This window comes from Amblyomma mixtum, chromosome 1 (assembly GCF_055824585.1).
Source record: "Amblyomma mixtum isolate Tamu chromosome 1, ASM5582458v1, whole genome shotgun sequence".
In the NCBI taxonomy this organism is placed as follows: domain Eukaryota; kingdom Metazoa; phylum Arthropoda; class Arachnida; order Ixodida; family Ixodidae; genus Amblyomma; species Amblyomma mixtum.
The window spans coordinates 178,064,678-178,091,640 of record NC_143012.1 but is presented as its reverse complement, the minus strand read 5'-3'; the positions used below and the strand labels follow the sequence as shown (position 1 = coordinate 178,091,640).

Here is a 26,963-nt window from a genome sequence, read left to right as displayed (position 1 = left end):
TCAGAATGGTGTTTTCTGTCCACAATATGCCTATACTGCTCAATGGCAGCAAAACATACAGTGTGCAATTTTTTTCATGAAAATTTTTCATCAATAACATGCCTATTTTGGAACACTATAAGGTGAACCTGGTTTTGCATGCTTGTAGCAAATATAACAGCAACTGTACATGCACTTAGGTAGAAAGTTTGTGATCATTCTGGTAAAGCAGTGGCAGCCAACATGAGGCGAGTGCATTTGCTAAAAGGAAGACAGTGTGCAGTGTGACATCCCTACATACAGAACTAATTTGCATGCCTCATGTGAAGTGCCCTGCACATTTCTAGCATGATTTTTGGCAGATGCAATAAAGCAACATAAACAGCATGTAGACATGCTCTAGGCACGTTTGTTTCACACGAAAAAAGATTCCTTATATTTTTTTTGGATACATGAAAGACCAGATGACCTAGACCCCAAGGCTGCTATCATTAAATGCCACAGATTAGATAACAGAGCTATGTAAACAACTCACAAGGTTTTGTGCCAGTAATAACTGACATGCCAAATAGTTTTGTGTACAGATGCATGAGTAGACTGTGGTTGTTAAAATTCTGAGCCGAGAGACTGGGAAATATTAAGCATTTGCCCAGAGCACATAAATAAAAGTAGAGCAAAGAGTACCTGTTACGACAAGAAGCAGCTGAAGGCCAATAAATGACCGCTTCCCTTTTCTTCCGGTCAGCGAGAAGTCTGGTGCCAAGCTGTCACAAATGCACTTTTTCATAACCTGACGTAAGGCATCTTTAAGTGATGATCCCCCTATGAGTGAGAGGTGTGCCACCTTAAAATAGAAACGTGCACAATGGTGAAATAGTGACAACAAAAAGAAAGGGTACTTAAGAATTGCGAAAAAACCTAAAGGCTAATGACTCTAGCACTATGCTTCTACGGAATGGAAGGTTGGATGAGTTGGAAGCTGCTCTTAATGAAAAATGGGGGGGGGGCCGCAAACAAAATGGAGACAAGGAAAGAAGACAACAGGACGAGCGCCCTGTTGTCTCCTTTCCTTGTCTCCGTTTTGTTTGCGGCCCCCCCTTTTTCATCATGGACCATGCTTCTAAAACCAAGGAAGCTTGTAATAAACTATTGCAGTATAGAACTACTGACTACACATTCAAGTTCAAATGCCACTGTGACTTTGCAATACTTAACAGTTGTTCATCTGAGTTATAAATGGTTAGGAACATCATTTACAAGTAATTTCAATGCTGCACTCACTAGGTCAGATCTCTTTTTTGCAACACAGGTGCTGCTCAAGTTGTTCAAGGCCTGAGTGCGTTGAAAGAGGAAGCAAGTCGAGAACAGTGCTATCCACGGGTTCTGCTGCTGCTGTCAATGGCTGCAAATGCAGCACGATGGTGTTCTGTAGGTTCTTAAGTATTTTCAGCTGCTCATTCATCAAGACTTTCATTTCCTTCAGCATTCTTATGGTCTTCAGCTGCAGTGCTAAAAGATGTGAACAGCAAATCTCCGTTAGAAAAACAGAACATTACCATCACTGGAAGCTCATTAATATTTGTTAAGCGAATTTCTAAAGTGCTCAGAATGCCTGTAAAGAGTTAAGGAACACAAACACTGCAGTGACAAATCATGAAAATTAGGGGCTGCCTGATCATTATCATTAAGCAAACATTCTTTGTTGACAAGCACATTGTAACTTTAAAGCAATGCCCTGACACATACTACGTCAAAAATATGCCACTGCAGATGTAAGTTTATTATGTATTAAGTTACATCTGTTTATCTACTGTGCTCTCAAGACTGCCTTGAAATGAACGTCCATGATGCTATCATTCTGCATATATGCAATTGTGATAAACACTCCTGCTGCTAAGGAAAGCAAGTTATCAGATTTGCAATGGTATTATGATCATATGATGTGCACATTATCACATAATTTATGAATAATGACTGCAGCACTCACAGTTTCTATGTGATTTGCCTTGCTGGGGTGCTTGACTGTCTTCGGTAGGTTGCTGCAAGATGGTCGCAGGAGACCGTCTGATTGAAGAAGCTGTAGTCGCTAGTGGAGATAAGGCATGCTCCTTGGATTTAGCTATTTTCGGCGGCGGTGGCTGCGGAACAAAAATAGGGCTTGGATGTGGCAAGTCTGCAAAAGGCATATCATAAGTATTTCCTTCACTGTCACTTTCATCCGAAGAAATCAGGCGTTGCACTGGCCTCCTCTTCCTTTTCTGCCGCACATTTTCAGGTTCAGAACCCAGGTCAGATGTCAGCGTACCTTGTAGTTCCTTCTTTCTTGCCAGATCGTAGTTATCTAGTAAACATTAAACAGTGCAAAATCAAAATGTCACCAAATGCTTTGTCATCTTGCAAGGAATACAAAAAACCTCGATACTAAAAAATACTGGCTTAAATGACAGTACAGTAAGTAGCCTTTACTTGTCAACTTTCAGAGTAATATAAACTGAAAGCTAAATGACTAAATACCAAAACTCATAATATAGAAAAAAAAGCAGGTAACCTAGAATCAGTTCTACACACGCTTTTAGCGGGGAAGTGAAAGGGAAATGGGGGGCTCGTTATGAAACATGAATGAAACAAACCAACAGTTGGCAAGGCCAATGAAAGCGTAGGGGATTTCTTTTTAAATTTTGGTTTTTGCTATAGACCAGAATTAGTGCTGTAATCATTTTGGAAACAAAGGTAATTAACCACGAAGTAGAAGGAAAAACAACACGCCAGTGGTGGGAACCAAACCCACGACCTCCGAATATCACGTTGAGTGCTCTTCCAACTGAGCCACATCAACGGCTCTTGCTACTTTTTAGGGTATTAATGTTGCCTGTAAACAAACCTTGAGAGTGTTCACCAGCACCACCCTTCTTTCAGTTCCCTGCTAATAGCTAACGAGGGTCTCGATTCTGGCAGTCTTGAAGCCATAGGCAGCATAAGAGGGTTCTCGCACAGTTTCCGCCCTCTCTGTCGATCACGCTCTACATGAAGCTGGCAGTAACACAAGACGTTCCATGTCCACTGCTAAGGAGAAGGGTGGCACTGGTAACACTCTCAAGGTTTGTTTACAGGCAGCATTAATACCCAAACAAGTAGCAGGTTGGACAGTCGTTGATGTAGCTCTCGGAAAAGCAACAGACACGATATTCACAGGTCGTGGGTTCGGTTCCCACTATAGGCGTGTTGTTTTTCCTTCTACTTTGTAGTTAATCACCTTTCTTTCCAAAATGATTAAAGCCCTAATTCTGGTCTATAGCAAGAACCAAAATTTAAAAAAAAACCTGCGCTTTCCTTGGCCTCACCGACTGCGGGGTTCTTTCATTCTACACACTTTGACACACATAGCTATGTACAAGCTACAGAATTGTGACACTACAGCCTATGCTATCCAGATTTGCACTGATCAGCAGCTGTACACACAGAATTACTAAAATTGTATATTTCTGTGAAGCCTACCTGAGAATATTTCAGGCTAGGCTACAGGCATAAAAATAATCCCATTTTGAGTGTGTAACTAACATACGTATGATGCTTACAAGTATTTCAAATAGTGCTTACCACAAGTCCACAACACTCTACATCTGTACTTCTTCCAATGGTCAGATGGCTTTTCATTGCTCTGTACTGCCTCATTAATTCTGCGCGAATTTTTGTGTGGCGGCCACGCAACAGTATTTTCGGCAACTATCCATGAAGACCGAATGACAGAAACTTCCTCCTGATCTTGGAAATGTACAACGCTGAACATTTTAGAACCTGAAAGCACACATTAAAAAACAAATCTTGAAACCCCCAAACCAAAAGTACAAATAACATGCTAAAACACCAAATGTTATCAAGAAAGCCACAATTCTTGCACGCTGATGGAGCTTTAAAATATATTTGTAATAAGTGCCTACCCCTTCCTGATATCCTCTTCAGATTTAGGTACTTTTGCATGCGTGCAGAAGAGGGAAAACTGCATATGAATTTGGTCCATTTGGGAGGCACACACACTTATGCTGAATGTCATCCACATTCCATACTGAAATATTCCGCGAAAGTCCTTTTGCAGAGACAATCATCAATTCTGATGATGGAAGAGGGTTCAGAAAAAGGTTGCCTAAAGTTGTGAAAAATTGTCCACAGATGTAAATACCTCCTGACGAGCGCAAAAAGTTAGTTATTAAAACAATGTGACCATTTTGCAAGCGAACGCAGTTGTCACGTTTGCCGAGTTTCAACACTGTGTCCTTCGTTTCCAGCATGGAGTACTGTATGCCTTCAAATCCTGGAGGCACAGCTGATCCATCACAGTGCTGTCCAGACAGTTTAACTGGCACATCCAGTGAACATGAGCTTGCTTGGCTCACACTCCTATTCTCACTGAGGCGTCGAATAACTTGCTGAAGAGCACGCGCATGTGATTTCAGCAGCAGTTTGACTTTATAGAGGAAGTTCTCAAAAGGAAAGGCTGAAAACTCATCCAGAGGGCCAAACCTTCGAACATCATCAGTGATATGCAAAAGAGAGTGAAGATTGTAGACATAAATGCCTTTGCCATACAATGACCCAGCTTCAGTAACGAATTCATGAAGAAGACGTTCGGCAGTATTTGCATGAACCATGCTGTGCTTTGGGCAGACAAGAATGGTAATGGCAATGCTGAGTTTCATGAAGTGCTTGAAGTATTTTTCTTCCAAATTTCCTTTCAGTGCAACAGGACCATAGTATATCAGAAAATTCCTGAATTCTACCGCTTTCCACTGCTCTAAAAAGCGAAGTCCTCGTGGTCTTCTTTTCATATCACTAGGAGCAAAGGAAGCAAAATTTTCCAGCCTCCGAGAAACACTCAGCTTCGATGCATGGTTCATCTTAGAAAAGCAAGGCCTCGTAGATGTCCAGTGCTGCACAAGCAGCCTTTTCATGACGCCTAGACATACCATGTGCATGTAATCCAGTGGAAATTGGCTAACAAGGCCAATTCCCAGGCACTGAAGAGGGGACTGACCCCGGTGATGATCACTGTGCACCTGGTTCTTAAAGCTTTCATCTGTGCGCAAAGGGCTGTCATGTTCAGTGAAAATGACCTTCCTGTCCAACTCGGAGTATGTGCCCTTTTGCACACACTTTTCACAGCCAAAGTATGCTGCATGCCCTTTTATGCATTTGATATAAGCTCTTGCAGGGGCATCACAGATGAAAGCATGGAGCCTCACTGTAAATGACCTGCCACAGTACACAAGTCCACTCTCTAGCAGCCCCATCATTTCACTAACGAAGTCCTTCAAATATAAGTTCAAGTCCTCAGGTTTGCCATCTCCCTCAAAGAGTGCAGCAATGAAAGGAGAATGGTTTGAACTTTCTCTGACCAGTACAAGTATAGGCCAGAACTGTCGCCAAGAGCTGCGAGAAATAGGGAGGCCGTCTACATTTACAACTAAGGACAGTGTGTCCAACCCTTCCGTAACATGATTGGAAATATGGTCAATCAGGTTGGGCGTCACTCCAAAGTAGTGGTACTGGCCGCCACACATGGACACAAGCTCCGTCTTCCTCTGCGTCTTCAAAAGTGTTCTGGCATCCAGCGGTAGTTCAGGATGGTAAGCACTGAGAATTTTCAGCAGTGAATTTAGGTGCGAGGCAGGTACGTTATTCTCGAGGGCCCATGTTCGCAGATCGCGCTCGGGAGACGGTGAGGTATCGGAAGGCAATACGCTAGGCGCATTTGTGTCCTGACTGCTGCCAACGTGAGATGACACACTCTCCGCTTCAGATGTGTCGAGCTCAGCAAAGCTCATGTCCGAGGAGTCATAGCGGCCGCCGACCGTGCTTGCGCCAAAGTCGCTGCATGCCGCGAATTGGTCAGCTGAAGGTGCTGAATTCTGCAGAGAACTTCCACTTGAACCTCCAGGTTTTACCTGTACTTCAGAGTCTACAAAACCTTCCGTAATGTCGCTAACTGACCCACTGCTATCAGTAACTTCACCCTGATCGCTCTCGTCGGCATTTTCCAGCTCTTTCTCGACGGCACTAGCTACTCTACGTCGCCTCTGTCGGTTGCTGACATCGCTGAATGAGTTCTTGACTCTCTTCATTTCGCCAGTGAACAATATTCCTGACCATAACGCGTTAGTACAGAAAAATGAGTGCACGCTATTTCGCGACACCAAAACACCGACGTACCATAACACGTTAGCACAGAAAAATGTGCCTCCGCTTTGCTACACTGAAGCAATGAAAGTTCCCACCATTGGTACAATGAAGGTGAATAAATATCAGCAAAGGCACTCACCGTTACAGTTATTCGCCGGCACACTTCCACCGCGGACAGACATGATGTCGTTTGGCAGCATAGAGCTATTTTGGCGGGAAATCACTATTGATGATGTCGCTGGTGATTAGACTGACTACCTAGTCATTTTTTTTTCACTGATCTCCACTCAGTGCTTTTTTCCAGTGGTTTTTTTATGCAAACGTAGAAAGTGTATCTTAAAAAAATATGGCACAATTAAGTCTAGGTGCTTAGAAATGCATCGAAGTGACAAAATCTTTTTGTTAAGTCAATTAACTTTTAGAAAAAAAAAAGAACAGGTTTCGGTTTCGAGGGATTGATGTGGCTTCCGCGAATTTCTTGACGAGTTTACCAAACAAACCTCCGTTCTCAGTGCAAGAAAGCAGGGTGTGAAGAAAAGTGTCTTTCGCAGTGTGCATGCAACTTGACGGCACAGTATATATATACACACACACGCACAATCACGGAGTGCAGGCATGGATTCTAATGTTGTTTACGTGTGTAATGGCGCAACGTTGCTCTGCGATGTTGTTCGAACGATGACAGATGGTATGTTATGCTAACCAACTTCTGATAATGTGACTGCAACATTGGCAGATAGTGTGTTATTTTAACCAACTTATGAACACATTGCTACAACGTTGTAGTATGTTGCACAACATTAGAAAACATTGGCAGTATTGTAGCAACGTTGAGGCGACATTTTGTGCTACTAGGGCAGAAAACCTGTCCTACCTTGAGGCAAAAAAACGCGTCTCTTTCCAACAGAAAGGGACATACTCTGAAGCGGGGACCGCCGCCGCCTTCAGTTTCTGTCGGCACACAGGTCTATCCGGTGGACCTGGTGTCGACACCCAAGTCCCCACCACAGGAGACGGTGGTACAGTTCACAGGGCTGAAAATTTCGCGAGAAGACCACGCAATCCTCGCCGGAGGCCCTCAGGCCCCATTTTCAGCAGCGGCATCCTCGGCGACAGACACCCAGAACAGCTCTGCTGAACTGGACCGGTCGCCCCACCCCTCTAAGAAGGCACCTGCTGGCCCAAGAGACTCTGCCGCTGGAGCAGGGACTGGTTTCAGCGGTGCCAACAAAAATGACGAATGCGAAGGCCACGGGCCACCGCAACCAAGAAGCATCCTCCACGTCCACCATAGGATATGGATGTCAGCGAAAGTCCGCCGACATCTAAAACACACCTACCCGCGGCGTTTCCGCGGAAATCCAGCGCCACGAAAGTGGCGATGATTCAACTCCTGGTTCGCCACCGCTGCAGCGGCGGAGAGACTCCCTAGAGAAGAAACGGAAACCACGAATCACTGCTCCTGAGAATAAATAACTTTCCCCAATCCCCAGCTTATCACAATGGCGTATCTAATACAATGGAACTGTAGAGGTCTACACAGAAACTACACAGACATAACCGAAATGCTCAAAACAATGGCACCTACAGCTGTGTGCCTGCAAGAAACGAACCTTGGGCCACAGCACACAAACATCTTAAAAAATATAATATGTTCCGGAAAGACCGAGTGCAAGCTAGCCGACTCTCGGGAGGCGTCGCTATCATTACTCAAAGCGATGTCCCTGCACGAGAGGTATCATTAAAGACGAACTTAGAAGCGGTCGCAGTAAACATCATTAGCCATAAAACAATAACAATATGCTCTGTGTACATACCACCACACAACACAATAGTCATGCATGACCTAGAAGAACTTCTGGAACAGTTGCCAGAGCCATATGTGATAACTGGGGATTTTAACGCACACTCCTCATTCTGGGGAAGTGAGCATACTGATTCCAGGGGTCAGCTCAGCGAGGATTTTATTCTTTCGAATAACATATGTTTAATGAATACGGGAAAAGCCACGTACTGTTGCCCCAGCTCTGGAAAAATGACCTGCCTCGATTTAGCATTTGCATCGGTTTTTAATGATTTTATTTGGGATGTTTTAGACGACCCTCGGGGAAGTGATCACTTACCTACGGTTTTAAAGCTAACATCAGCTACAGTCATCCTCGCTACGAAGCCACGGCGATGGAAAATTCATCTCGCTGATTGGGCACTTTTGAGAACGAAGGCCACACTAGAAAAAGAATATGCCGAAACCCTTACTATAGAAGAACTAAATAAAAAATTTGTCACATGCTTAATATCTGCAGCAATAGAAGCCATCCCACAAACGTCTGAAATTGCACGAAAAACACAAAGTTTGGTGGTCAAATGAATGCTCATTGGCTAAAAAGAAGCAAAAGAAGGCTTGGGGCAACCTTCGCAGATATCCCACTGCAGGAAACTTGCTCATCTTCAAAAGGGCTAGAGCCAAAGCACGATACATAAGACGCAACGCAGAAAGGGCATCATGGCAACAGTACATATCCTCCATAAACAGCTCAATGTCATCAAAGAAAATGTGGGAGCAGGTGCGGAAATTCACAGGAAATTTTACTCCATTCACATTTCCAATGCTAACAACACCTGGTACTCAAACAACATTAGAAGAGCAGGCCAACATATTGGGTGAGCATTTTTCCACAGTTTCAAGCTCATCCAACTACACCACACATTTCAAAAGCACAAAATAATAGTAGAAAAACAAAAACTGCCCTTTGGAACATGCATACATGAAGACTACAAACAGCTTATTCTGTGGGTTTTGCGCGAACTAAAATAAATATGTAAATAAATTGAATTGAAGTAAAGAACCGGGACAGAGATTCGAACCCGTGGTGGCGTCAACAGACTAGCTCCGCTGGCCACTGCGCGAGACCACTGGGCCCTCTTCGCAACCGAACGCACTTCGTGTAGACTGCAACACATTCTCACATTGTGCTCTGCACATCGTCTAAATCATCAAATAACACTGCTATACAAATAACAGTCGCGTTCTTAGAACAGGCATGTGCGTTGCATGCTTTAGCATGGACAACTGTGTGGAGAAATAAAAGCAATAGAGCAATAAGCTTTGGCTCTGACAACTTTGCTGCAGATATGGAATCTGCAGAATTGGGTAAATTGGCATTGGCGACGAAAATATTGGAGGGCGCTTAAGCTTCGCCTTAAAGAATGGAACGCGACAGCGTACTGCAGCGCTCCCAAGCAGTCCACGGAACGCCATCGCCCGTTCTGCGCGGCGCCTTGTCCATTGGATAAATTGCTTGGAGTCTCTAGGAGGCCTCTGGGAGTCTCTAGATGCGTTGAGTCAGTGCAACCTAAGGAGCGCTTTTAGGTACGTAGTGTCGGTGTCCGCCTGGAAAAAGCTGTGCATTCGCGCAGTACTGAGCGCAAAGCAATGCTAACCGGCACCATTTGTAGAGCGTTGGCTCCACTGGTCGCAGTTCGAGCCTACGAGTTATACTGATTTCACGGATGAAATTTAAGATAGCGGCCTCCATAACGATATTCTATTAGGGCATGAAGCTATTCTAGGGTTATATGTCTGTGCGTTATGCTTTATAATGCGAACCGTAACTGTAACCCAGTGGTTGCCATGGTCACCGGGGCGGTTACATAATAGAAAAAACAATTACACGCTGCAGCGTGATGCCCAAGCACCAAAGCACAAACGTACGTCAACCCGGTATAGAGATCCGTCTAGCAGGCGTCAAAGTCGGCCACTTAGTCCCGACATTCGTGTAAAATTTGGGGGCCAACCGTTTGCCGCGAAATGTTCCGGTTGACTTCATACGGTTAAGCGTTTCATGCTGCCGAAACTGAATAGTTAATTTAGAGCCTAGCTCGCGGCAGGGATTCCAACCGGCAACCTATGTACCCCCAATTCCATGTCGTTACGAATCTTGATATGAGAATTTCGGTTCAAATGGTTGTCACACAGTGTTCGGGTGATGGCATCAAGACATGGAGGAGGACAAGACCAACTCCGGATGACTGGGCCTTATAAAGAATGGCTGACAAAGTCGCTGGCAGGTATGATTTCCATGCACGTGGATGTGGGACACAAAACATGGCACCAGGTACTCCCATACTTTACCTTCGCGAATAAAACCGCGGTTCAGGGGACAGCGCGCTTTTAAGCCGTTCCGCATTTTTACGGAAGGGCGGATGACATGGAACCGGTGCTCCTGCCGAAGCAGCACAGGAACTCGGCCCAATATCGGAAATGGATGGCTTCAGAAAGGTCCTTTGTAGGACTGGCCTTTGCCGCTATGATTCCAGTATTGGTCTGATTACCTGTGCTGCCTTGGTGTGCGCTGATGACGACGTCACACTAGATGCGGGCAGCTTCGCCGTAAAAGTCATCAAGCCCGTCAGCTGGCTCGATTACGCATGAAGCCGCAGGAATACACGGGCTCCCGACATTACAATCTCCGACTTAGGGAAGTGCCCTCCCTATAATCCACTGAGCGCGTATGGGTGTGGGCACCTGTAAGCCAGAAATGGTTGTACGAAACACAGCTGCTCCGCTATTAGGTTTGGTTTATTGGGGTTTAACGTCCCAAAGCAACAGTGGCTATGAGGGGCGCCGTAGTGAAGGGCTCCGGAAATTTCAACCACCTGGGGTTCTTTAACGTGCACTGACATCGCACAGTACACGAGTCGCTAGAATTTAGCCTCCATCGAAATTCAGTCACTGCGGCCGGGATCGAACCTGCGTCTTTAGGGCCAGCAGCCGAGCGCCGTAACCACTCAGCCACCGCGGCGGGGCACTCCGCTATTAGGACCGTATAAAGTCTTCCGCCGCGTCGGCAACGCGAATTTTGAAGTCGTTCCTAATGGAAGTGCAGCCATCGGCGGCTACGAACTGATACTGTTCCTTTAGGTGGCTTGAAATCGCAGCTCTCGAGTGACTGCAGTGCTTCTCACTCTGTATTTTAATCTACGCTCTCGTTCTGTGCATGATAATCTTAACTTTTTTTCGGTTTCCTGTCCTTATCGATTGTATTTATCAACTTTCCTCTGTGCTTTTCCTGTCGACATTTCCTTTTTTGCTTTTCTATTTATTTGTAAATACTTTGCTTCGCATCAACTCGATGCTTTCGTTTTACGGTGGAGGGACTAATGCCACTCGCCTCACCAGCGCTACCTCCGCGCTGATTCAAGAAGAGGACTAAGAGGACACAGTCGCATTAGTGGCGGTTGGGCTGAGCTATAGGCTTTTGGGAATCAACTCGGCCGCTCGCAGGTTTCCGTCTACGTCTGCGGCCGCCATTCTTCTGGTTAGTCACAATATTGATGGTCTCGCTTTTGCAATCGTGCCATAGAATGCGCTCGCTTCCACCCACAGGTTGGCATGTATTGAATGTATGGGCTTCTATAAGAAATGAACGCTACCAGTATATACATAGGGAACCTGCGCTGAAGTTTTCCGCGTCGATTGTAACGCCATAGCAAACACCCAGCGAGAGCAGCAAGCAGATTTCATTGCACTCGGTGAGCTATCTGAGCTGCGCCGAGAGAAGCTAGGCAATAAATGATATCTGCCGAACGCGGGCCTCAAATCTTTAAGAGTGTACTCTCGCGTTTGTAGCCGTGCAAGCGGCTGACAGCACCAGTTTTTAGTCTGTAAATAGAACAACTCCAGTGCCACCTGTGCCTAGGCAGATTCTCTATACTTTCATCTTACCTTCCCTGAAAACAGCTATCAGAATGACTTGCTGCGACGTGTGCGTCGATCGATAAAGCGAGTAAGGCGCCCACATTGAAGAATGGCATTGACCTCCAGCTGCCGTTGTGAACACGTGCCGTTTGTTCCTCTCAGCTAGACCACTCGATAAGATTATTTTTGTGCCCCGCCGACACAAGCATAATCCCGTGAAAGGGCAGGTACTTAGCCAGCGAGCATTAAAGAACGAAGAGTTATGTGGACAACCAGCCAGTAACTTGTTATAGAGACGCTGGTAAGCCCTTAACGCATATGCTTCTGAAAAATGCAGCACCTGATTTCATATTATCTGATAAATTTGTTGTACGCATTTTTTTAAAGATTTTGGGCGCGCTTGACAGTGCTTCTTCTGCGATAAATACTTCTGCATCTTTGATAAAATCTATGCAGGATGACAAAGCATAGAATGATAGAGTGCCTCTGAGTGACGCCTTGAGTACATTGCGCCCCAGCAGAGGGCTTGACGCCAGTGATTAGATGAAACCACCCCTAAATACGGCCTGAATAGAGTGAGATGTATCAGCAGCAGCACTCAGAAGTGCAATTTTAAGCCGCACATCTACTTGTGGGCAATGGAAACAGCTGTGCCAGGGAAGTGATTGCGTTTGTTAACTTATCGAGAGGGGTGTGCACTTCCTTACCTAGACGAACGCTGGCTAACCATCGCCGCATCAGTACTACAACTCGGCTCCTCAATGGCGGATATCCAGATGTTAAACCTGCAATTTCTGCTGCGTGGATTCAGTGCAGAGCAACTGTTGCGCTTGGACGAACAGAACTTGCCGTGGTTGCCGCGACTTCAGGAACTGCCGCCGTCCGATGTTCACGGTGCATTATGCGAAGCTGTCCGAGCTACTTAGAGCCATGAATTCCGTCTCCGGCGGATAGCATGTCTGCGCGGCTGGATGGCGCAGCGCCAGCGCTTACATGTGTGGCGGGTCTTCCATCTTACGACTGCGCCTACTTTTGGTGAGTGTCCCGCGCTGCTGAGGCGCATTGCGGCTGCCTTGGCATTTGGCGAATGCGAAGCAACTATCGAGTGGACAGTGCACGGGGATGTGTTCACCGCCTGCTTGCTGGCCAAAGAGCCAGACTGCCCGATAGAGACGTACTGCGCCGTGTATGTAGCTCTGTGGCCGGGGCGGCCTTTGCTGGCCGTCGACTTCCGCGACTTCTATCTTGTCCTGTGTGATGTGTCTGGCACACCTCCACCTGTGATTCCATGCGACATGTAATTCTACGGCGGATGCATGCGCTGGAAGTTCTGTCGCCTCGTCAATTGAAAAAGTCAAGTGTACGACATAATTTAGATTTTTTTCTCGTCAAGGACATTTTAGCTTTAAAATAATATTGAGAATGTTTAGAAAATATGCATTACGTTTTAATACAATATTTACATTAATTTAGCATTATTATTAAGGAACTGTTTAGGGACACTTTAAAACATGTTGATCTGGAATTTAAAAAAAAATCAGAAATGTACACAGCCGACTTGATGCCGCCGCCATAACGCGGAACGACTCTCGCTGATTCTTGTGCAACTATTGCGCGATGAGAGCCGGAGGCAGGTCCTCTGGATTCTTCGTCGGCTTCAGCCTGCTACAACAGCTGCTGGGGGCCGAGGCAGGCACAGCGACCGACTGTAGCGGCCGACAACGCACCCGCCTTCTGATTTCCCATGACCTCCTGGATTGGATGGCATATTAGAATTCTTTTCAGCCACAGACACAGGTGGTTGTTGTTCCCTGTATTTTTTTTTTTTTTTTGTTCTCGTTGACCGTTTTCCTTTGACTCTGCTTTCGCTTCGCCGTGTTGACTCTAATTTTTCTGTGAATTAAATACGCATTCTGTGCTTATAAACTTCGTTCCTCCCTTCCGCGTTTGGCTGCACGACAGTGAGATTTTACTGGTACCTGGCCTTCAGTGATAAAATGGAGTGTTTGCGTCGGCGCTGCTTGCACTGTCATGGTTGGTCAAGCCATTGGGCTCTTGGCGTATTGGATTGTATATAATATGTCCCGTTTGAAAATGAAAATTTTTTTCGTAGTTCAGCCCTTGTCCTGCGTTCTTGTGTCTCTCTTTCGGTCTTGTTGGTTCGCGCTACCGCATTCCCCGATTGTGTTGAGCTGGGCGAGTTTGGCTCGTCTGTCTCTTCTTCCTTTGTACTCATCCCTTTGTTGAGCTGAATTCTCGAAGGTATCGAAACGCTATGCGAAGAAATTGGGAACGCCTCGAGGCGCCCTCAGCAGAGTCATGGAGACACCGCCCTGAAATGCAATGAAAGGGCTAGGCTGCACACTAACTGGTCGCTAATGAGGAACTTGTGTAGGAGAGCGGCCTATAGATTCAGCACACACCACCGACGTGCCTTGTTTTGCGATAACTTTAATAGGCCTGCGCGCTAGCTGCCTGTCTTTCTTCGCTACAGGAGCGCCTAAAGTAGCCCTTTCTACTACTACCAGAGCTTCTGATGCACTGATTTCTTTTTGTAAGCAGCGTACTTCGCGCAGCTGTTTCGTCGCCATTTTTGACTCAGGAAGGAGGCTGCACTATGACTGTACGACAAGCTCACCGATGAACTGGGAGATGTACTGGTGGGCACACTGTCAGTGGGTTGCAGCTGGTGTCCCTGCTTGCTTCGCTGCCACCGGGGGATTCCAGGCACACACACAGCCGCGTCGCACAGTTCCTCACACACAAATGTACACTGACACGAGATGACGCTGCCAACAGTAACAGTGGCTGGTGTGTTGCACGAACACCTTGGCCGGCTACGCCGCGAGGAGCCTCACTGGTGGCGATGCTGGAGCTCCCGCCGCAACCGACGGCGAACCGTGCGCAAGTACGCCAGCCTCTGAAGACGGGTTGTCCTGAAGAGGTTGACAACACTATCGCACACGGCTCGCCCCCGCAGGTAAGTGAGGCGGCCTGCTGAGCCTTGTACGTGGCCTGCAGCCAGGGGTGGGCCGTTGTCGTCGGGGGCAGTGGCGTCCTCGTCCGGCAGGGGGTCATCCAGGCACAGGTTATGCAGTGCAGCACAGGCTCCAATTATGAAGGCCGCTCGCTCCGGCTCGTAATGGAGCGTCCGGTACCTCTGCAGGCACCGGAAGCGGCTCTTCAGCGCGCCGATGGCGCGCTCGACGGTGGAACGCATGGAGCCGTGCGCTGCATTGAATAGCTAGCCCCTCTGGACAGGCCAGACTGGGATGCTCTGGCACAGGTGTAAGCAGCCAGGGCTCCAGAGGGTACCCACTGTCCCCTGTAATCCAGAAATGACGTTCAGTTAAGCATGGCCTTTGTCGTTGTCACTCTCAACACCCTTGATACAATAGAACATTCATAGCAGGTAGCCCACAGTCAAGCTTTGCTGAACTTGACAGTCGTGGGAGTGCAGACAATGCATAATTTAGATGTTTAAGGGAGCACCATTGAAAGAACAGCCTAACTTCTTACTGATATAAATGACGACAGAAGTGTAATACCGTCGTCTGCCTGCTGCCTTGGCTTCGTAGGCAGCAAGTAAGCACTTGAACAAAACCTGTGTGTGTTGTATTTCACCGGCAACAATTAACACAACGACGACAATACACGGCAGCGTCTGTATCGTATTGCAACATGCTTTCGTAAGTGTAAACATGCCTGATTTTTCAAGCTTCCGCACATGCACGTTAGCTCCATATATGTAACCGAGGTCAGAGGGCTTTCGTACTGCTTACCGAGAAGAAACTCCCCGTCTGCCAGCAGGCCCTTCTCCACCACCTCACGGCGCAGCCACGAGTGGCGCCACGAAAAAGCATCGTGGTCTGATCCAGGGCAACGCGGATCGATGGCAGTGGTCCGCATTGTGGAGTCGCAGACCTGAGAAAAAACAGCAGCACAAGCTTGGTTGTGAACGCCCGCCGTCGAGGCCCGAGCTTGCAGCCAAACACATGCAGTAAAAAAAGGAGAACGAAGCGTACTCACTATCATCGTATTTAAGGCGTAGTAGCCCTCGCGGCTCCAAAAGGCTGCCTTGTGGGCAGCATTGCCCCGCGGCGCCTTGATGGCGATAAGCGTGCCATCCACACACCCAACGACGCCGGGGATGCTGCCGTGGCGGAGGAAGCCTTCCTTCGCCGCCGCCTTCTCTTCAGGGCTGGCCGGGAAATGTACCCATCCCTCCCGCGACCCCACTTTTACAATAGCCGCTGCCACCCGCCTCACACACTTGCTAACTGTTGGCTGCGCGATGCCAACGCTCGCCTCGCTGCCCACGGCGCCCTGAAATCCCCCGGTCGCGAAGAAGCGCAGCGCGCACAGCACTTGCCGCTGCACAGACAGCGCGCTCACCAGCACCCCTCCCAGTTCGTCCTCCAATTCGTCGCACAGCCACAGTGCCGTCTCCTTCTTCAGTCGAAATTGTCGACGAAATAGCTCGTCCGGCAGGTCAAACGCTTCTTCGAGCACCCTCCTACGCCGTTGCTCGCGAGGCCAACCGCCGCTCAACGCATGATAGACAGCCGCCATTTTGCGTCTGAAACGGTTTGAGATCACCCGTCCCAGTCTCAAAAAATCGTCTCAATCGGCTCGCATAATTAGGCAAGCAACGTCAACACTTCTGGCGCACTTTTGACGTCGGCCGGTGATGCAAAAAACCAATATGGCCGCTGGTCACGACCCACCAATAGGAACGGGGCAAATGAGACACTTTTTGAGACACTTTCCGATTGAGACGATTTCGAGCGACTCGTAATCGCGCCCCTGATACGCCCCCAAAGCCACCACGTCGGGGAGCGTACCAGTCTCGACCAAGGCTTCACGAAAATCTTCGACCCGAAAGGGCCTCGCACGCACGTCACCATGCAAGAAAACCGTGTTTAACACGACACGCCCGGTGGGCAGCTGCGGCAAAATAATCTGGTAGTCGTTATCATCCTTTAAATCTAGCCTGTTTGCGCGGCCGGCGAGGGCCGCTGTCGCCGCTCCGTGGGAGCTCATGATCCTGCGTCCGTCACGCTCGGTGGCCGGAAGTAGAATGACTGAACCACCGACGCAGACGTTCCGTAAGCGTACTGCCCATCGATCTATAGCGTAGTTCGTTGCGGAAGCTGCAAAAGTAAAACATGCGTCGGCCGGGAATCGAACCCGGGCCACCCGCGTGGCAGGCGAGTATTCTACCACTGAACCACCGACGCAGATGTCCCGTAAGCGTACTGCCCATCGATCTATAGCGTAGTTCGTTGCGGAAGCTGCAAAAGTAAAACATGCGTCGGCCGGGAATCGAACCCGGGCCACCCGCGTGGCAGGCGAGTATTCTACCACTGAACCACCGACGCGGATGTCCCGTAAGCGTACTGCCCATCGATCTATAGCGTAGTTCGTTGCGGAAGCTGCAAAAGTAAAACATGCGTCGGCCGGGAATCGAACCCGGGCCACCCGCGTGGCAGGCGAGTATTCTACCACTGAACCACCGACGCAGATGTCCCGTAAGCGTACTGCCCATCGATCTATAGCGTAGTTCGTTGCGGAAGCTGCAAAAGTAAAACATGCGTCGGCCGGGAATCGAACCCGGGCCACCCGCGTGGCAGGCGAGTATTCTACCACTGAACCACCGACGCGGATGTCCCGTAAGCGTACTGCCCATCGATCTATAGCGTAGTTCGTTGCGGAAGCTGCAAACGTAAAACATGCGTCGGCCGGGAATTGAACCCGGGCCACCCGCGTGGCAGGCGAGTATTCTACCACTGAACCACCGACGCAGATGTCCCGTAAGCGTACTGCCCATCGATCTATAGCGTAGTTCGTTGCGGAAGCTGCAAAAGTAAAACATGCGTCGGCCGGGAATCGAACCCGGGCCACCCGCGTGGCAGGCGAGTATTCTACCACTGAACCGCCGACGCGGATGTCCCGTAAGCGTACTGCCCATCGATCTATAGCGTAGTTCGTTGCGGAAGCTGCAAAAGTAAAACATGCGTCGGCCGGGAATCGAACCCGGGCCACCCGCGTGGCAGGCGAGTATTCTACCACTGAACCACCGACTTTTTTTTCTTTATTGCCGATTCAGGCTGTCAGGCTGTTCAGCTTGTGTTCGGTATACTTCTCTCAGACACACGACTCTTGCAATGAAGTTTTCTCGCACAGACCGCACATTTACATCTGCATGCCGCACCTGCATTCTGGTTTTCCACAAGCTAGTTAGTTATATGGGGTTTTATGGCGCATAAGCAACTATGGCTATCATGCGCCAAACACAAGGTTAGTTGATGATGTGTTAAGTGTATAGAGGTTACATTATAATAGGTTTAAAACATTGGATTTCTTTAGAAACTTTCAAACAAGTGAAAACTCGACAAGTGTTTGCTCGCCTCAAAGCAATGCGGGTTGAAATGGAATGTGTTCATTGTAAAATACCGTAAAAAATTTTCTAAGTTCTTTGAGATGCGAACAAAAAATTAAAATGGGATTTACCGTGAGCTCCTCACCACACATTTCACACACAGGTTTGGCTTTTTTTGTTAATAAGAAGCTATGTGTGATGTGTGTGTGACCTATGCGTAAACGACATAAAGTTACTTCGATAAAACGCTCTTTATGGCGGCTTGATTTCCATTCTTTTAAAATGGGCTTTACAGTATGCAGCTTGTTGTTTCCTTCATTTTCCCAGTAAGCTTGCCATTTGGCTCTTAGTTTGCTACGTACTAACTTCATGTAATCCCTAGGAGGCAAATTCACATGTTTTATTTCCATGGTTCTGGTTTGTGCAGCACACATGTCGGCTCTCTCATTGTCCCTAATGCCAACGTGACTGTGAACCCAGCAGAATTTTATAACATTGTTGTGTTGTGACGTTTACTATATTGTGTATGACGCTTCCTATCAGTGGCTCCGTGGTATTTTTGGAGTTCAATGCTGTAAGGACGCTCAGTGAATCTGTATAAATGATGCTTTTTTTGATGTTTTCATTTGTTATTTTCTGTACCGCAACACAAATGGCATAACACTCAGCGATGAAAACTGTAGCACATGAGGGCAGTCGTACTGCATTTTCATTTTTTCCTTGTATTACTGCGCTTCCTACATAAACATGAGTTTTTGACCCATCAGTATAAAAGGCAGTATAATTTCTGTATTTTTGTTGTAGTGCTAATATTCTTGTGTTATATGGTCGTGTGGTGTACAGGTTTTCCTGAGGCGTGTTAGTGTGACGTCACACACTGTGGGGAGAGTGTACCACGGTGGTAGCGCTTCGTGTCTTGGGGCAATATTTTTGATTTCGTTCAGTATGTTCAGAGTTTGACATTTTTCTTCGAAGCGCAAGAGCAACGGCTTAATCGCATGGGGCTTGTTGAAGAGTATTCGGGATGGGCATTTCGTGACAATTGGGTAACAGAGATGTTTGGGCTGAGAAAGGATTTTGAGGATGCATGTACAAGTTAGTGCAGTTCTTCGATCTTCTATGGAAGGTTCATTCGTTTCCACATACAGACTTACTATTGGTGAAGTTCTGTAAGCACCAGAAGACAACCTTAAACCAAGATTGTGGACAGGATCCAGTCGTTTTATGTAGGACGGTCTTGCTGAGCCATATAGTATGGACCCATAGTCTAACTTGGAGCGAACCAGAGAACAATATATATGTAACAGGGAAGCTCTATCAGACCCCCAGCGTTTTCTTGATAGTATTTTCAGCACATTGAGGGCCTGGGAAGCTTTCTTCTTTAAGCATTTTATATGTGGCAAGAAAGTCAGCTTTTTATCGAAAGTTATCCCTAGGAATTTATGCTCTTGTTTGACAGGTAGTGGGGTTTGGTTTAAATATAGTGTGGGGTCGGCCTGTAGGCCTCGTCTCGAAGAGAACAGAACCGCTACTGTTTTCTGAGGGGAAAATCGAAATCCGTTTCTATCTGCCCAGGTAGCCAGTTTATTTATTGTTATTTGTATTTGCCGCTCACAGGTAGGTATGCTGGAAGATGTGCATGCTATTTGGAGGTCGTCTACGTAAACTGAGTACATTATGGATTTTGGGATTACTTTTCCTATGGAGTTCATTTTGATGACAAATAAGGTCGTGCTGAGGATGCAGCCTTGGGGTACACCAGTTTCTTGGATAAAAGTCTTGGAGAAGGTTGCGCCTAGGCGGACTCTGAACGTTCGATTGGTCAGGAAGTCGCTCAAACAGCTCAGCATCCTGCCGCGGATACCTAGGTCCGTTAGGTCACGGAGGATACCGAACCTCCACGTGGTATCGTAAGCCTTTTCCAGGTCGAAGAAGACCCGATACAGTGTTGGTTATGGATGAACGCTTCCCGGACTGTGTTCTCAAAGCGTACAAGGTGATCGGTTGTGGAACATGTCGTTTTAAAACCGCACTGGTGTATATCTAAAAGTTGCTGGGACTGAAGTATGAAGGTTAGTCTGATGTTTAGAATGCTTTCGAATGATTTTGCTATACAGCTAGTGAGTGCTATTGGCCTGTAACTGGTGGGACTAGTTTGTGGTTTCCCTGGTTTTAGGAAGGGTACTATGATTGCTTCTTTCCATGCTTGCGGGATTTCTCCACTCATCCATATTTTATTGAAAAATTTTAGGAGAGCCTCTACGGCAGTCTCAGAGAGGCGAGCAAGCATGGCATAATGTATATTGTCTGGGCCTGGTTCTGTCATTTTACCGGATGTTAGTACTGTGTTTAGTTCCTGCATTGTAATAAGCTGATTGTAGTCTTCATGTATGCATATTTCAAAGGGCAGTTTTTGTTTTTTCTACTATTGTTTTGTGCTTTTGAAATGTGCGTGTGTAGTTGAATGAGCTTGAAGCTGCAGAAAAATGCTCACCCAACATGTTGGCCTGCTCTTCTAATGTTGTTTGAGTACCGGGTGTTGTTAGCATTGGAAATGTGAATGGAGTAAAATTTCCTGTGAATTTCCGCACCTGCTTCCAAATTTTCTTTGATGATATTGAGCTGTTTATGGAGGATATGTACTGTTGCCATGATGGCCTTTCTGCGTTGCGTCTAATGTATCGTGCTTTGGCTCTAGCCCTTTTGAAGATGAGCAAGTTTCCTGCAGTGGGATATCTGCGAAGGTTGCCCCAAGCCTTCTTTTGCTGCTTTTTAGCCAATGAGCATTCATTTGACCACCAAACTTTATGTGTTTTTCGTGCAATTTCAGACGTTTGTGGGATGGCTTCTATTGCTGCATATATTAAGCATGTGACAAATTTTTCATTTAGTTCTTCTATAGTAAGGGTTTCGACATATTCTTTTTCTAGTGGGGCCTTCGTTCTGAAAAGTGCCCAATTGGCGAGGTGAATTTTCCATCGCCGTGGCTTCGTAGGGAGGATGAATGTAGCTGATGTTAGTTTTAAAACCGTAGGTCAGTGATCACTTCCCCGGGGGTCATCTAAAACATCCCAAATAAAATCATTAAAAACAGATGGTGATGCAAATGCTAAATCGAGGCAGGTCATTTTTCCAGAGCTGGGGCAGCAGTACGTAGCTTTTCCCGTATTCATTAAACATATGCTATTCGAAAGAATAAAATCCTCGATGAGCTGACCCCTGGAATCAGTATGCTCACTTCCCCAGAATGATGAGTGTGCGTTAAAATCCCTTATTACATATGGCTCTGGCAACTGTTCCAGAAGTTCTTCTAGGTCATGCACGGCTATTGTGTTGTGTGGTGGTATGTACACAGAGCATATTGTTATTGTTTTATGGCTAATGATGTTTACTGCGACCGCTTCTAAGTTCGTCTTTAATGATACCTCTCTTGCAGGGACATCGCTTTGCGTAATGATAGCGACGCCTCCTGAGAGTCGGCTAGCTTGTACTCGGTCTTTCCGGAACATATTATATTTTTTAAGATGTTTGTGTGCTGTGGTCCAAGGTTCGTTTCTTGCAGGCACACAGCTGTAGGTGCCATTGTTTTGAGCGTATCGGTTATGTCTGTGTAGTTTCTGTGTAGACCTCTACAGTTCCATTGTATTAGATACGCCATTGTGATAAGTTGGGGATTGAGGAAAGTTACTCATTCTCAGGAGCAGTGATTCGTGGTTTCCCTTTTTTCTCTAGGGAGTCTCGCCGCCGCTACAGCGGTGGCGAACCAGGAGTTGTATCCATCGCCACTTTCGTGGCGCCGGATTACCGCGGAGAATCCGCTGATGCGTGTGTTTTAGATGTCAGCGGACTTTCGCTGACATCCATCTCCTCCACGGTGGACGTGGAGGATGCTTCTTGTTTGCGATGGCCCGTGGCCTTCACATTCGTCTTTTTTGTTGGCACCACTGAACCAGGCTCTGCTCCAGGGGCAGAGTCTCTTGGGCCAGCAGTTGCCTTCTTAGAGGGGTGGAGCGACAGGTCCAGTTCAGCAGAGCTGTTCTGGGTGTCTGTCGCCGAGGATGCCGCTGCTGAAAGTGGGGCCTGAGGGCCTCTGGCGAGGATCGCGTGGTCTTCTCGCGAAAGTTTCAGCCCTTTGAATTGTACCACCGACTTCTGTGGTGGGGACTTGAGTGCCGACACCAGGTCCACCGGATAGACCTGTGTGCCGACAGAAACTGACGGCGGCGGCGGTCCCCGCGTCACCGCTTCAGAGTATGTCCCTTTCTGTTGGAAAGAGACGCGTTTTTTTGCCTCAAGGTAGGACAGGTTTTCTGTGGTCTTCAAAGTTATAATTTGTTTTTCTGTTTTCCAGACTGGGCACGACCTGGAGTACGCGCCATGTGCGCCATTGCAGTTGATGCATTTTGGTGTGCGTTCGCATCTTTCTTCTGTATGTGCGTCTTCTGCGCATGTGACACAAGTGGGTTTACCCCGGCAAGCCAACATGCTGTGTCCAAAGCGCTGGCACTTGAAACATCGTCTCGGATTCGGTATGTATGGGCGGACTTTACAATGGAGGTATGCGGCGTGGATGGAGTCAGGCAGAGTTGTGCTGTTGAAAGTTAGGACAATATGTTTGGTCTTGATTTCAGCATTGTTTCTCCGGATGGTTATTCGTCGGGCTGCTATTACTCCCTATTGTATTGTAAAGAAAGCTGAAAATTGTATCAGCACTCCTTCCCTGACCTTATCACGCAAGGAAATTGCTTTCCTTGATACCTGTTCACGCTAAACACACTTGTGATAAAGCCGATTCATAGTTTGGTTAATAATTTGTTTCCGCCCTCTATGTATCTGTATATATGTGTTTTTTCCCGAGTAAAGAACTCCCCGCAGGGAGGCGTCTGCAGCATGCAGACGTTGGTGAGTGGCGACACCACGGGGTTAACCCGAGCATCCGCAGGGACATCCCCACAGGGGGATGATGGTGAACAATGCGTCACCACGGACCCGAGCATCCGCGCTTAGCCGTGCGTGGCATCGCCGTGTCCGGGGAAAAGGGGATCCTGGTGGTTGAGTCGATGCCGAGCGTTTGGACCTTTAAGGCCCCTCGGCGGAGGCAACACACCACTTTGGCCCCAGCTTCCTGTAGACGGCACCTCCGGCCTGACCCGACCGGGGGAAATCGGCAGTCGCCTTTTCCTGTTCTCCTCTCCATCTTTCACTTTCCTATCTCCTTTCTTACAACTCTCCTGTATCCTCCTCCCTTCTTGGTTTTTTCCTCTTTTTCCTGGCGGCGAGGGTTAACCGTGTGTGACCAACTACCCTGTGTTGAGTCATATTAGGTTATAGTTAAGGTGTACAGCTGGCGTGGGCAGGACTTTCTTTCAAGTTCCTGTCGCGTCCCCTTGTTGGACTCCATGGTGGGTGGCTGGCACCATGACCGAAAAACATCAATTTTTTATGGCTCCCCCCCTTTCCAAACCTGATCGCTCTCTTAAAAGAGTGCGGAACGAAGCAGAGTACTTTTTTCCAAAAAGAAACCAACATTCGCCAAATTCCATGTCGTCCACAGTGAAGTGCAAGATAAACAGGCCAGAATTCTATCCCCCTTCATCGTATCGAAATGCTTAACAGAAGCTTTGGGCCCCGGCTACAAAGTATCAAAAATGGCCAGCGGCGATCTATTGCTAGAACTCCGAGATAATGTTCAAACTTCCAAACTCGCAAACATAGTGTGTATGGGGGAGACACCTGTCTCCATCACAGCACACCGATCCCTCAACACTGTCCGTGGCGTCATCTCCGAAAATGATTTACTACATCTCACAGAAAAAGAAATGCTGGAAGGCCTTTCCGATCAAAACGTCATTGATGTGTACCGAATCAAAATCCGCAAGGACAACAAAGATGTAGATACCAAACACCTGGTCCTGACTTTCAACACATGCACATTGCCAGAAACCATCGACGTTGGATACCTCAAAGTAAATGTTAGACACTATATCCCTAACCCCCGAAGGTGCTTTAATTGTCAACGGTTTGGACACGGATCACAGAGTTGCCGAGGCCGCAAAACTTGCGCGAAATGCGCGTCAAAGGACCACCATTCTGAGGAATGTGACGCAGCTCTACGCTGCGCTAACTGTGAAGGCGACCATGCTGCGTACTCCAGGGCATGTCCGTCCTGGAAGAAGGAAAAGGAAATAATCACCATAAAAACAAAGGAGAATATATCATTTCGAGAAGCAAGAAAGCGATTCGCAGTCACGAACACTTTCTCTTTCACAGCGAAACCAAACTTCGCTGATGTGGTGCGCAGGGGCGTAGCACCACACAGCACTCCTGCACCTGCCGCGGCCACTTCCACCGCGCCTGTGGCAGTGCCACCCACGCCCCAGGCAGAGACAGCGAAAGCTGCTCTGCCAACCCCAAAGCAGGGAATGCCGGCCCATGGGCCAGCATCCCGCAGGACTTCCCCCCGTCGGGGGAGGCCTGAACCCCACACGCCCGCGGCTTCACCGCGGTCTTCCAGCACCTCTGACGAGGTGATGGATCTAACCCCCAGCCCGCCTGCTTTACAGCGGCGGAACAGCTCTCTTGAGCGGAAGAAGGACAGGGCCCTCATAACGGGCCGAGAAAATAAGTAAACACTTTATTGTCCCTACCCCAAACATAAACATGGCTTTTCTAGTTCAGTGGAACTGTAGAGGATTGTTGAGAAATTACGATGACATAAAAAACATTTTAGGGTCAATGTCACCCGTAGCCTTATGTCTCCAGGAAACCAATCTAGGTCCACAACATATGAACATCCTGAAGCATTATAAAACTTTTAGACGAGATCGTGAGCAGGCAAATAGACTCTCGGGAGGCGTCGCGATTGTCGTACAAAGCGGCGTCCCTGCTCAAGAGATCAGACTCACAACAAAACTGGAGGCAGTTGCGGTCAGCATTGTCAGCTACAAAGCTATAACTATCTGTTCTGTATATCTTCCTCCACATATAACATTAACAGTCCGTGACCTACAGGAACTCATCAATGAACTGCCAGAACCATATCTAGTAGTCGGGGATTTTAACGCTCACTCCCATTTTTGGGGAAGTGAGCGCTATGACTCTAGGGGTCAAATAATCGAAGATTTTATCCTCACAAATAGTGTATGCCTTTTAAATACAGAAAAAGCCACATACTGCTCCCCTGCCTCAGGTAAAATGACCTGTCTAGATTTGTCTTTTAGTTCACCTTCTGTTTTTAACGATTTTAGCTGGGACGTTATTGACAACCCTTATGGCAGTGATCACCTCCCTGTACTAATCACTTTAACATCCACACCGGACCGCGGCGGCTGGAATTTCTTTGGAGGAGAAATTCTAGAGGCCCGTGTACAGTGCGATGTCAGTGCACGTTAAAGAACCCCAGGTGGTCGAAATTTCCGGAGCCCTCCACTACGGCGTCTCTCATAGCCTTAGTCGCTTTGGGACGTTAAACCCCATAAACCAAACCAAACCATCCACACCGGAAATAATCCCCACAAGGCCACGGCGCTGGAAGCTTCACCTCGCCGACTGGTCGCTTTTTAGAGCAAATGCAAATTTAGAAAATATACTTTTAGATAATCTCTCCATCGACCAGATAAACGAAAAGTTCACTAACTGTATCATAACTGCCGCACTCACAGCTATTCCTCAGTCGTCAGGAGTAGCGCGACAAAACCATAAAGTATGGTGGACAAAGGAATGTAAAGAAGCAAAAAAAACACCAAAATAGAGCGTGGGGTAAATTCCGCAGATATCCGACACATGAAAATCTCTTGAATTTTAAAAAGGCAAAAGCTAAAGCTCGGTACGTCCGTCGCAGTGCCGAGAAAGCTTCATGGCAAAATTATGTTTCATCTATCAACAGTCAGATCCCATCTAAAAAAATGTGGGAGCAGGTTCGAAAATTAAATGGCACCTTTTCACCATTCACAATTCCTTTTTTAACAACACCCGGCACACAAACAAGCATAGAGGAACAGGCAGACATATTAGGGGAACATTTTGCTGCAGTCTCAAGTTCATCTCACTATACACAGTCTTTCTTAAAATACAAAAACACAGCCGAAAAACAAAGACTTCCAACTAGTGGAGGGGCAAACCAAAAATATAACAGTGTGATTACCCTCCAAGAAATACAGTACTGTCTGCTGGAAAAAAACCGCTCCAGGACCCGACCAAATCCACTACGAAATGCTGGCCCATCTCTCTCAACCTGCCGTAGAAGCACTTTTAAGGTTCTTTAACACAGTTTGGATATCGGGAAAAATACCTGAAGCCTGGAAAAAAGCTATTATTGTGCCGCTTCTTAAACCTAGTAAACCCCCAACCTCTCCTAGCAGTTATAGACCCATAGCCCTGACCAGTTGCCTCGCCAAATCCTTCGAAAGTGTTCTAAATATACGACTAACCTTTGTTCTTCAATCCTGTGAACTTCTTGATATCCACCAGTGTGGTTTTAAAAAGGGATGCTCAACTACAGATCACCTAGTCCGTCTCGAAAATACAGTCAGAGAAGCTTTTATACACAAACAACACTGTCTTGCAGTCTTTTTTGATTTAGAAAAAGCATATGATACAACCTGGAGGTTCGGGAACCTCCAGGACTTAGCTGAACTTGGCATCCGTGGCAGAATGCTGAACTCCATTAAAGACTTTTTATCTAACCGTTCATTTAATGTCCGTCTAGGCTCAACCCTTTCGAGGGATTTT

At 47.2% G+C, this 26,963-nt stretch overlaps 2 protein-coding genes and 5 non-coding genes across 7 annotated transcripts; all 7 read right to left on the bottom strand.

Annotated features, from left to right (window-relative positions):
* Nucleotides 1–3,941: 3,941 nt before the first annotated feature.
* LOC149370053 (uncharacterized) lies at nucleotides 3,942–6,095 on the bottom strand. The gene has a single exon (XM_089576842.1). The coding sequence runs from the start codon at nucleotides 6,093–6,095 to the stop codon at nucleotides 3,942–3,944; it is 2,154 nt and encodes a 717-aa protein (XP_089432968.1).
* An 8,493-nt stretch (nucleotides 6,096–14,588) lies between these two features.
* LOC149370052 (uncharacterized) lies at nucleotides 14,589–15,086 on the bottom strand. The gene has a single exon (XM_089581829.1). The coding sequence runs from the start codon at nucleotides 15,069–15,071 to the stop codon at nucleotides 14,706–14,708; it is 366 nt and encodes a 121-aa protein (XP_089437955.1). The 5' UTR covers nucleotides 15,072–15,086; the 3' UTR covers nucleotides 14,589–14,705.
* Nucleotides 15,087–17,020: 1,934 nt separating this feature from the next.
* TRNAG-GCC (transfer RNA glycine (anticodon GCC)) lies at nucleotides 17,021–17,091 on the bottom strand. Its single transcript has one exon. It is a non-coding gene; the product is annotated as a tRNA-Gly (tRNA).
* Nucleotides 17,092–17,161: 70 nt separating this feature from the next.
* On the bottom strand, nucleotides 17,162–17,232 carry TRNAG-GCC (transfer RNA glycine (anticodon GCC)). Its single transcript has one exon. It is a non-coding gene; the product is annotated as a tRNA-Gly (tRNA).
* A 70-nt stretch (nucleotides 17,233–17,302) lies between these two features.
* TRNAG-GCC (transfer RNA glycine (anticodon GCC)) lies at nucleotides 17,303–17,373 on the bottom strand. Its single transcript has one exon. It is a non-coding gene; the product is annotated as a tRNA-Gly (tRNA).
* Nucleotides 17,374–17,443: 70 nt separating this feature from the next.
* TRNAG-GCC (transfer RNA glycine (anticodon GCC)) lies at nucleotides 17,444–17,514 on the bottom strand. Its single transcript has one exon. It is a non-coding gene; the product is annotated as a tRNA-Gly (tRNA).
* Nucleotides 17,515–17,584: 70 nt separating this feature from the next.
* TRNAG-GCC (transfer RNA glycine (anticodon GCC)) lies at nucleotides 17,585–17,655 on the bottom strand. Its single transcript has one exon. It is a non-coding gene; the product is annotated as a tRNA-Gly (tRNA).
* Between the last annotated feature and the right edge of the window lie 9,308 nt (nucleotides 17,656–26,963).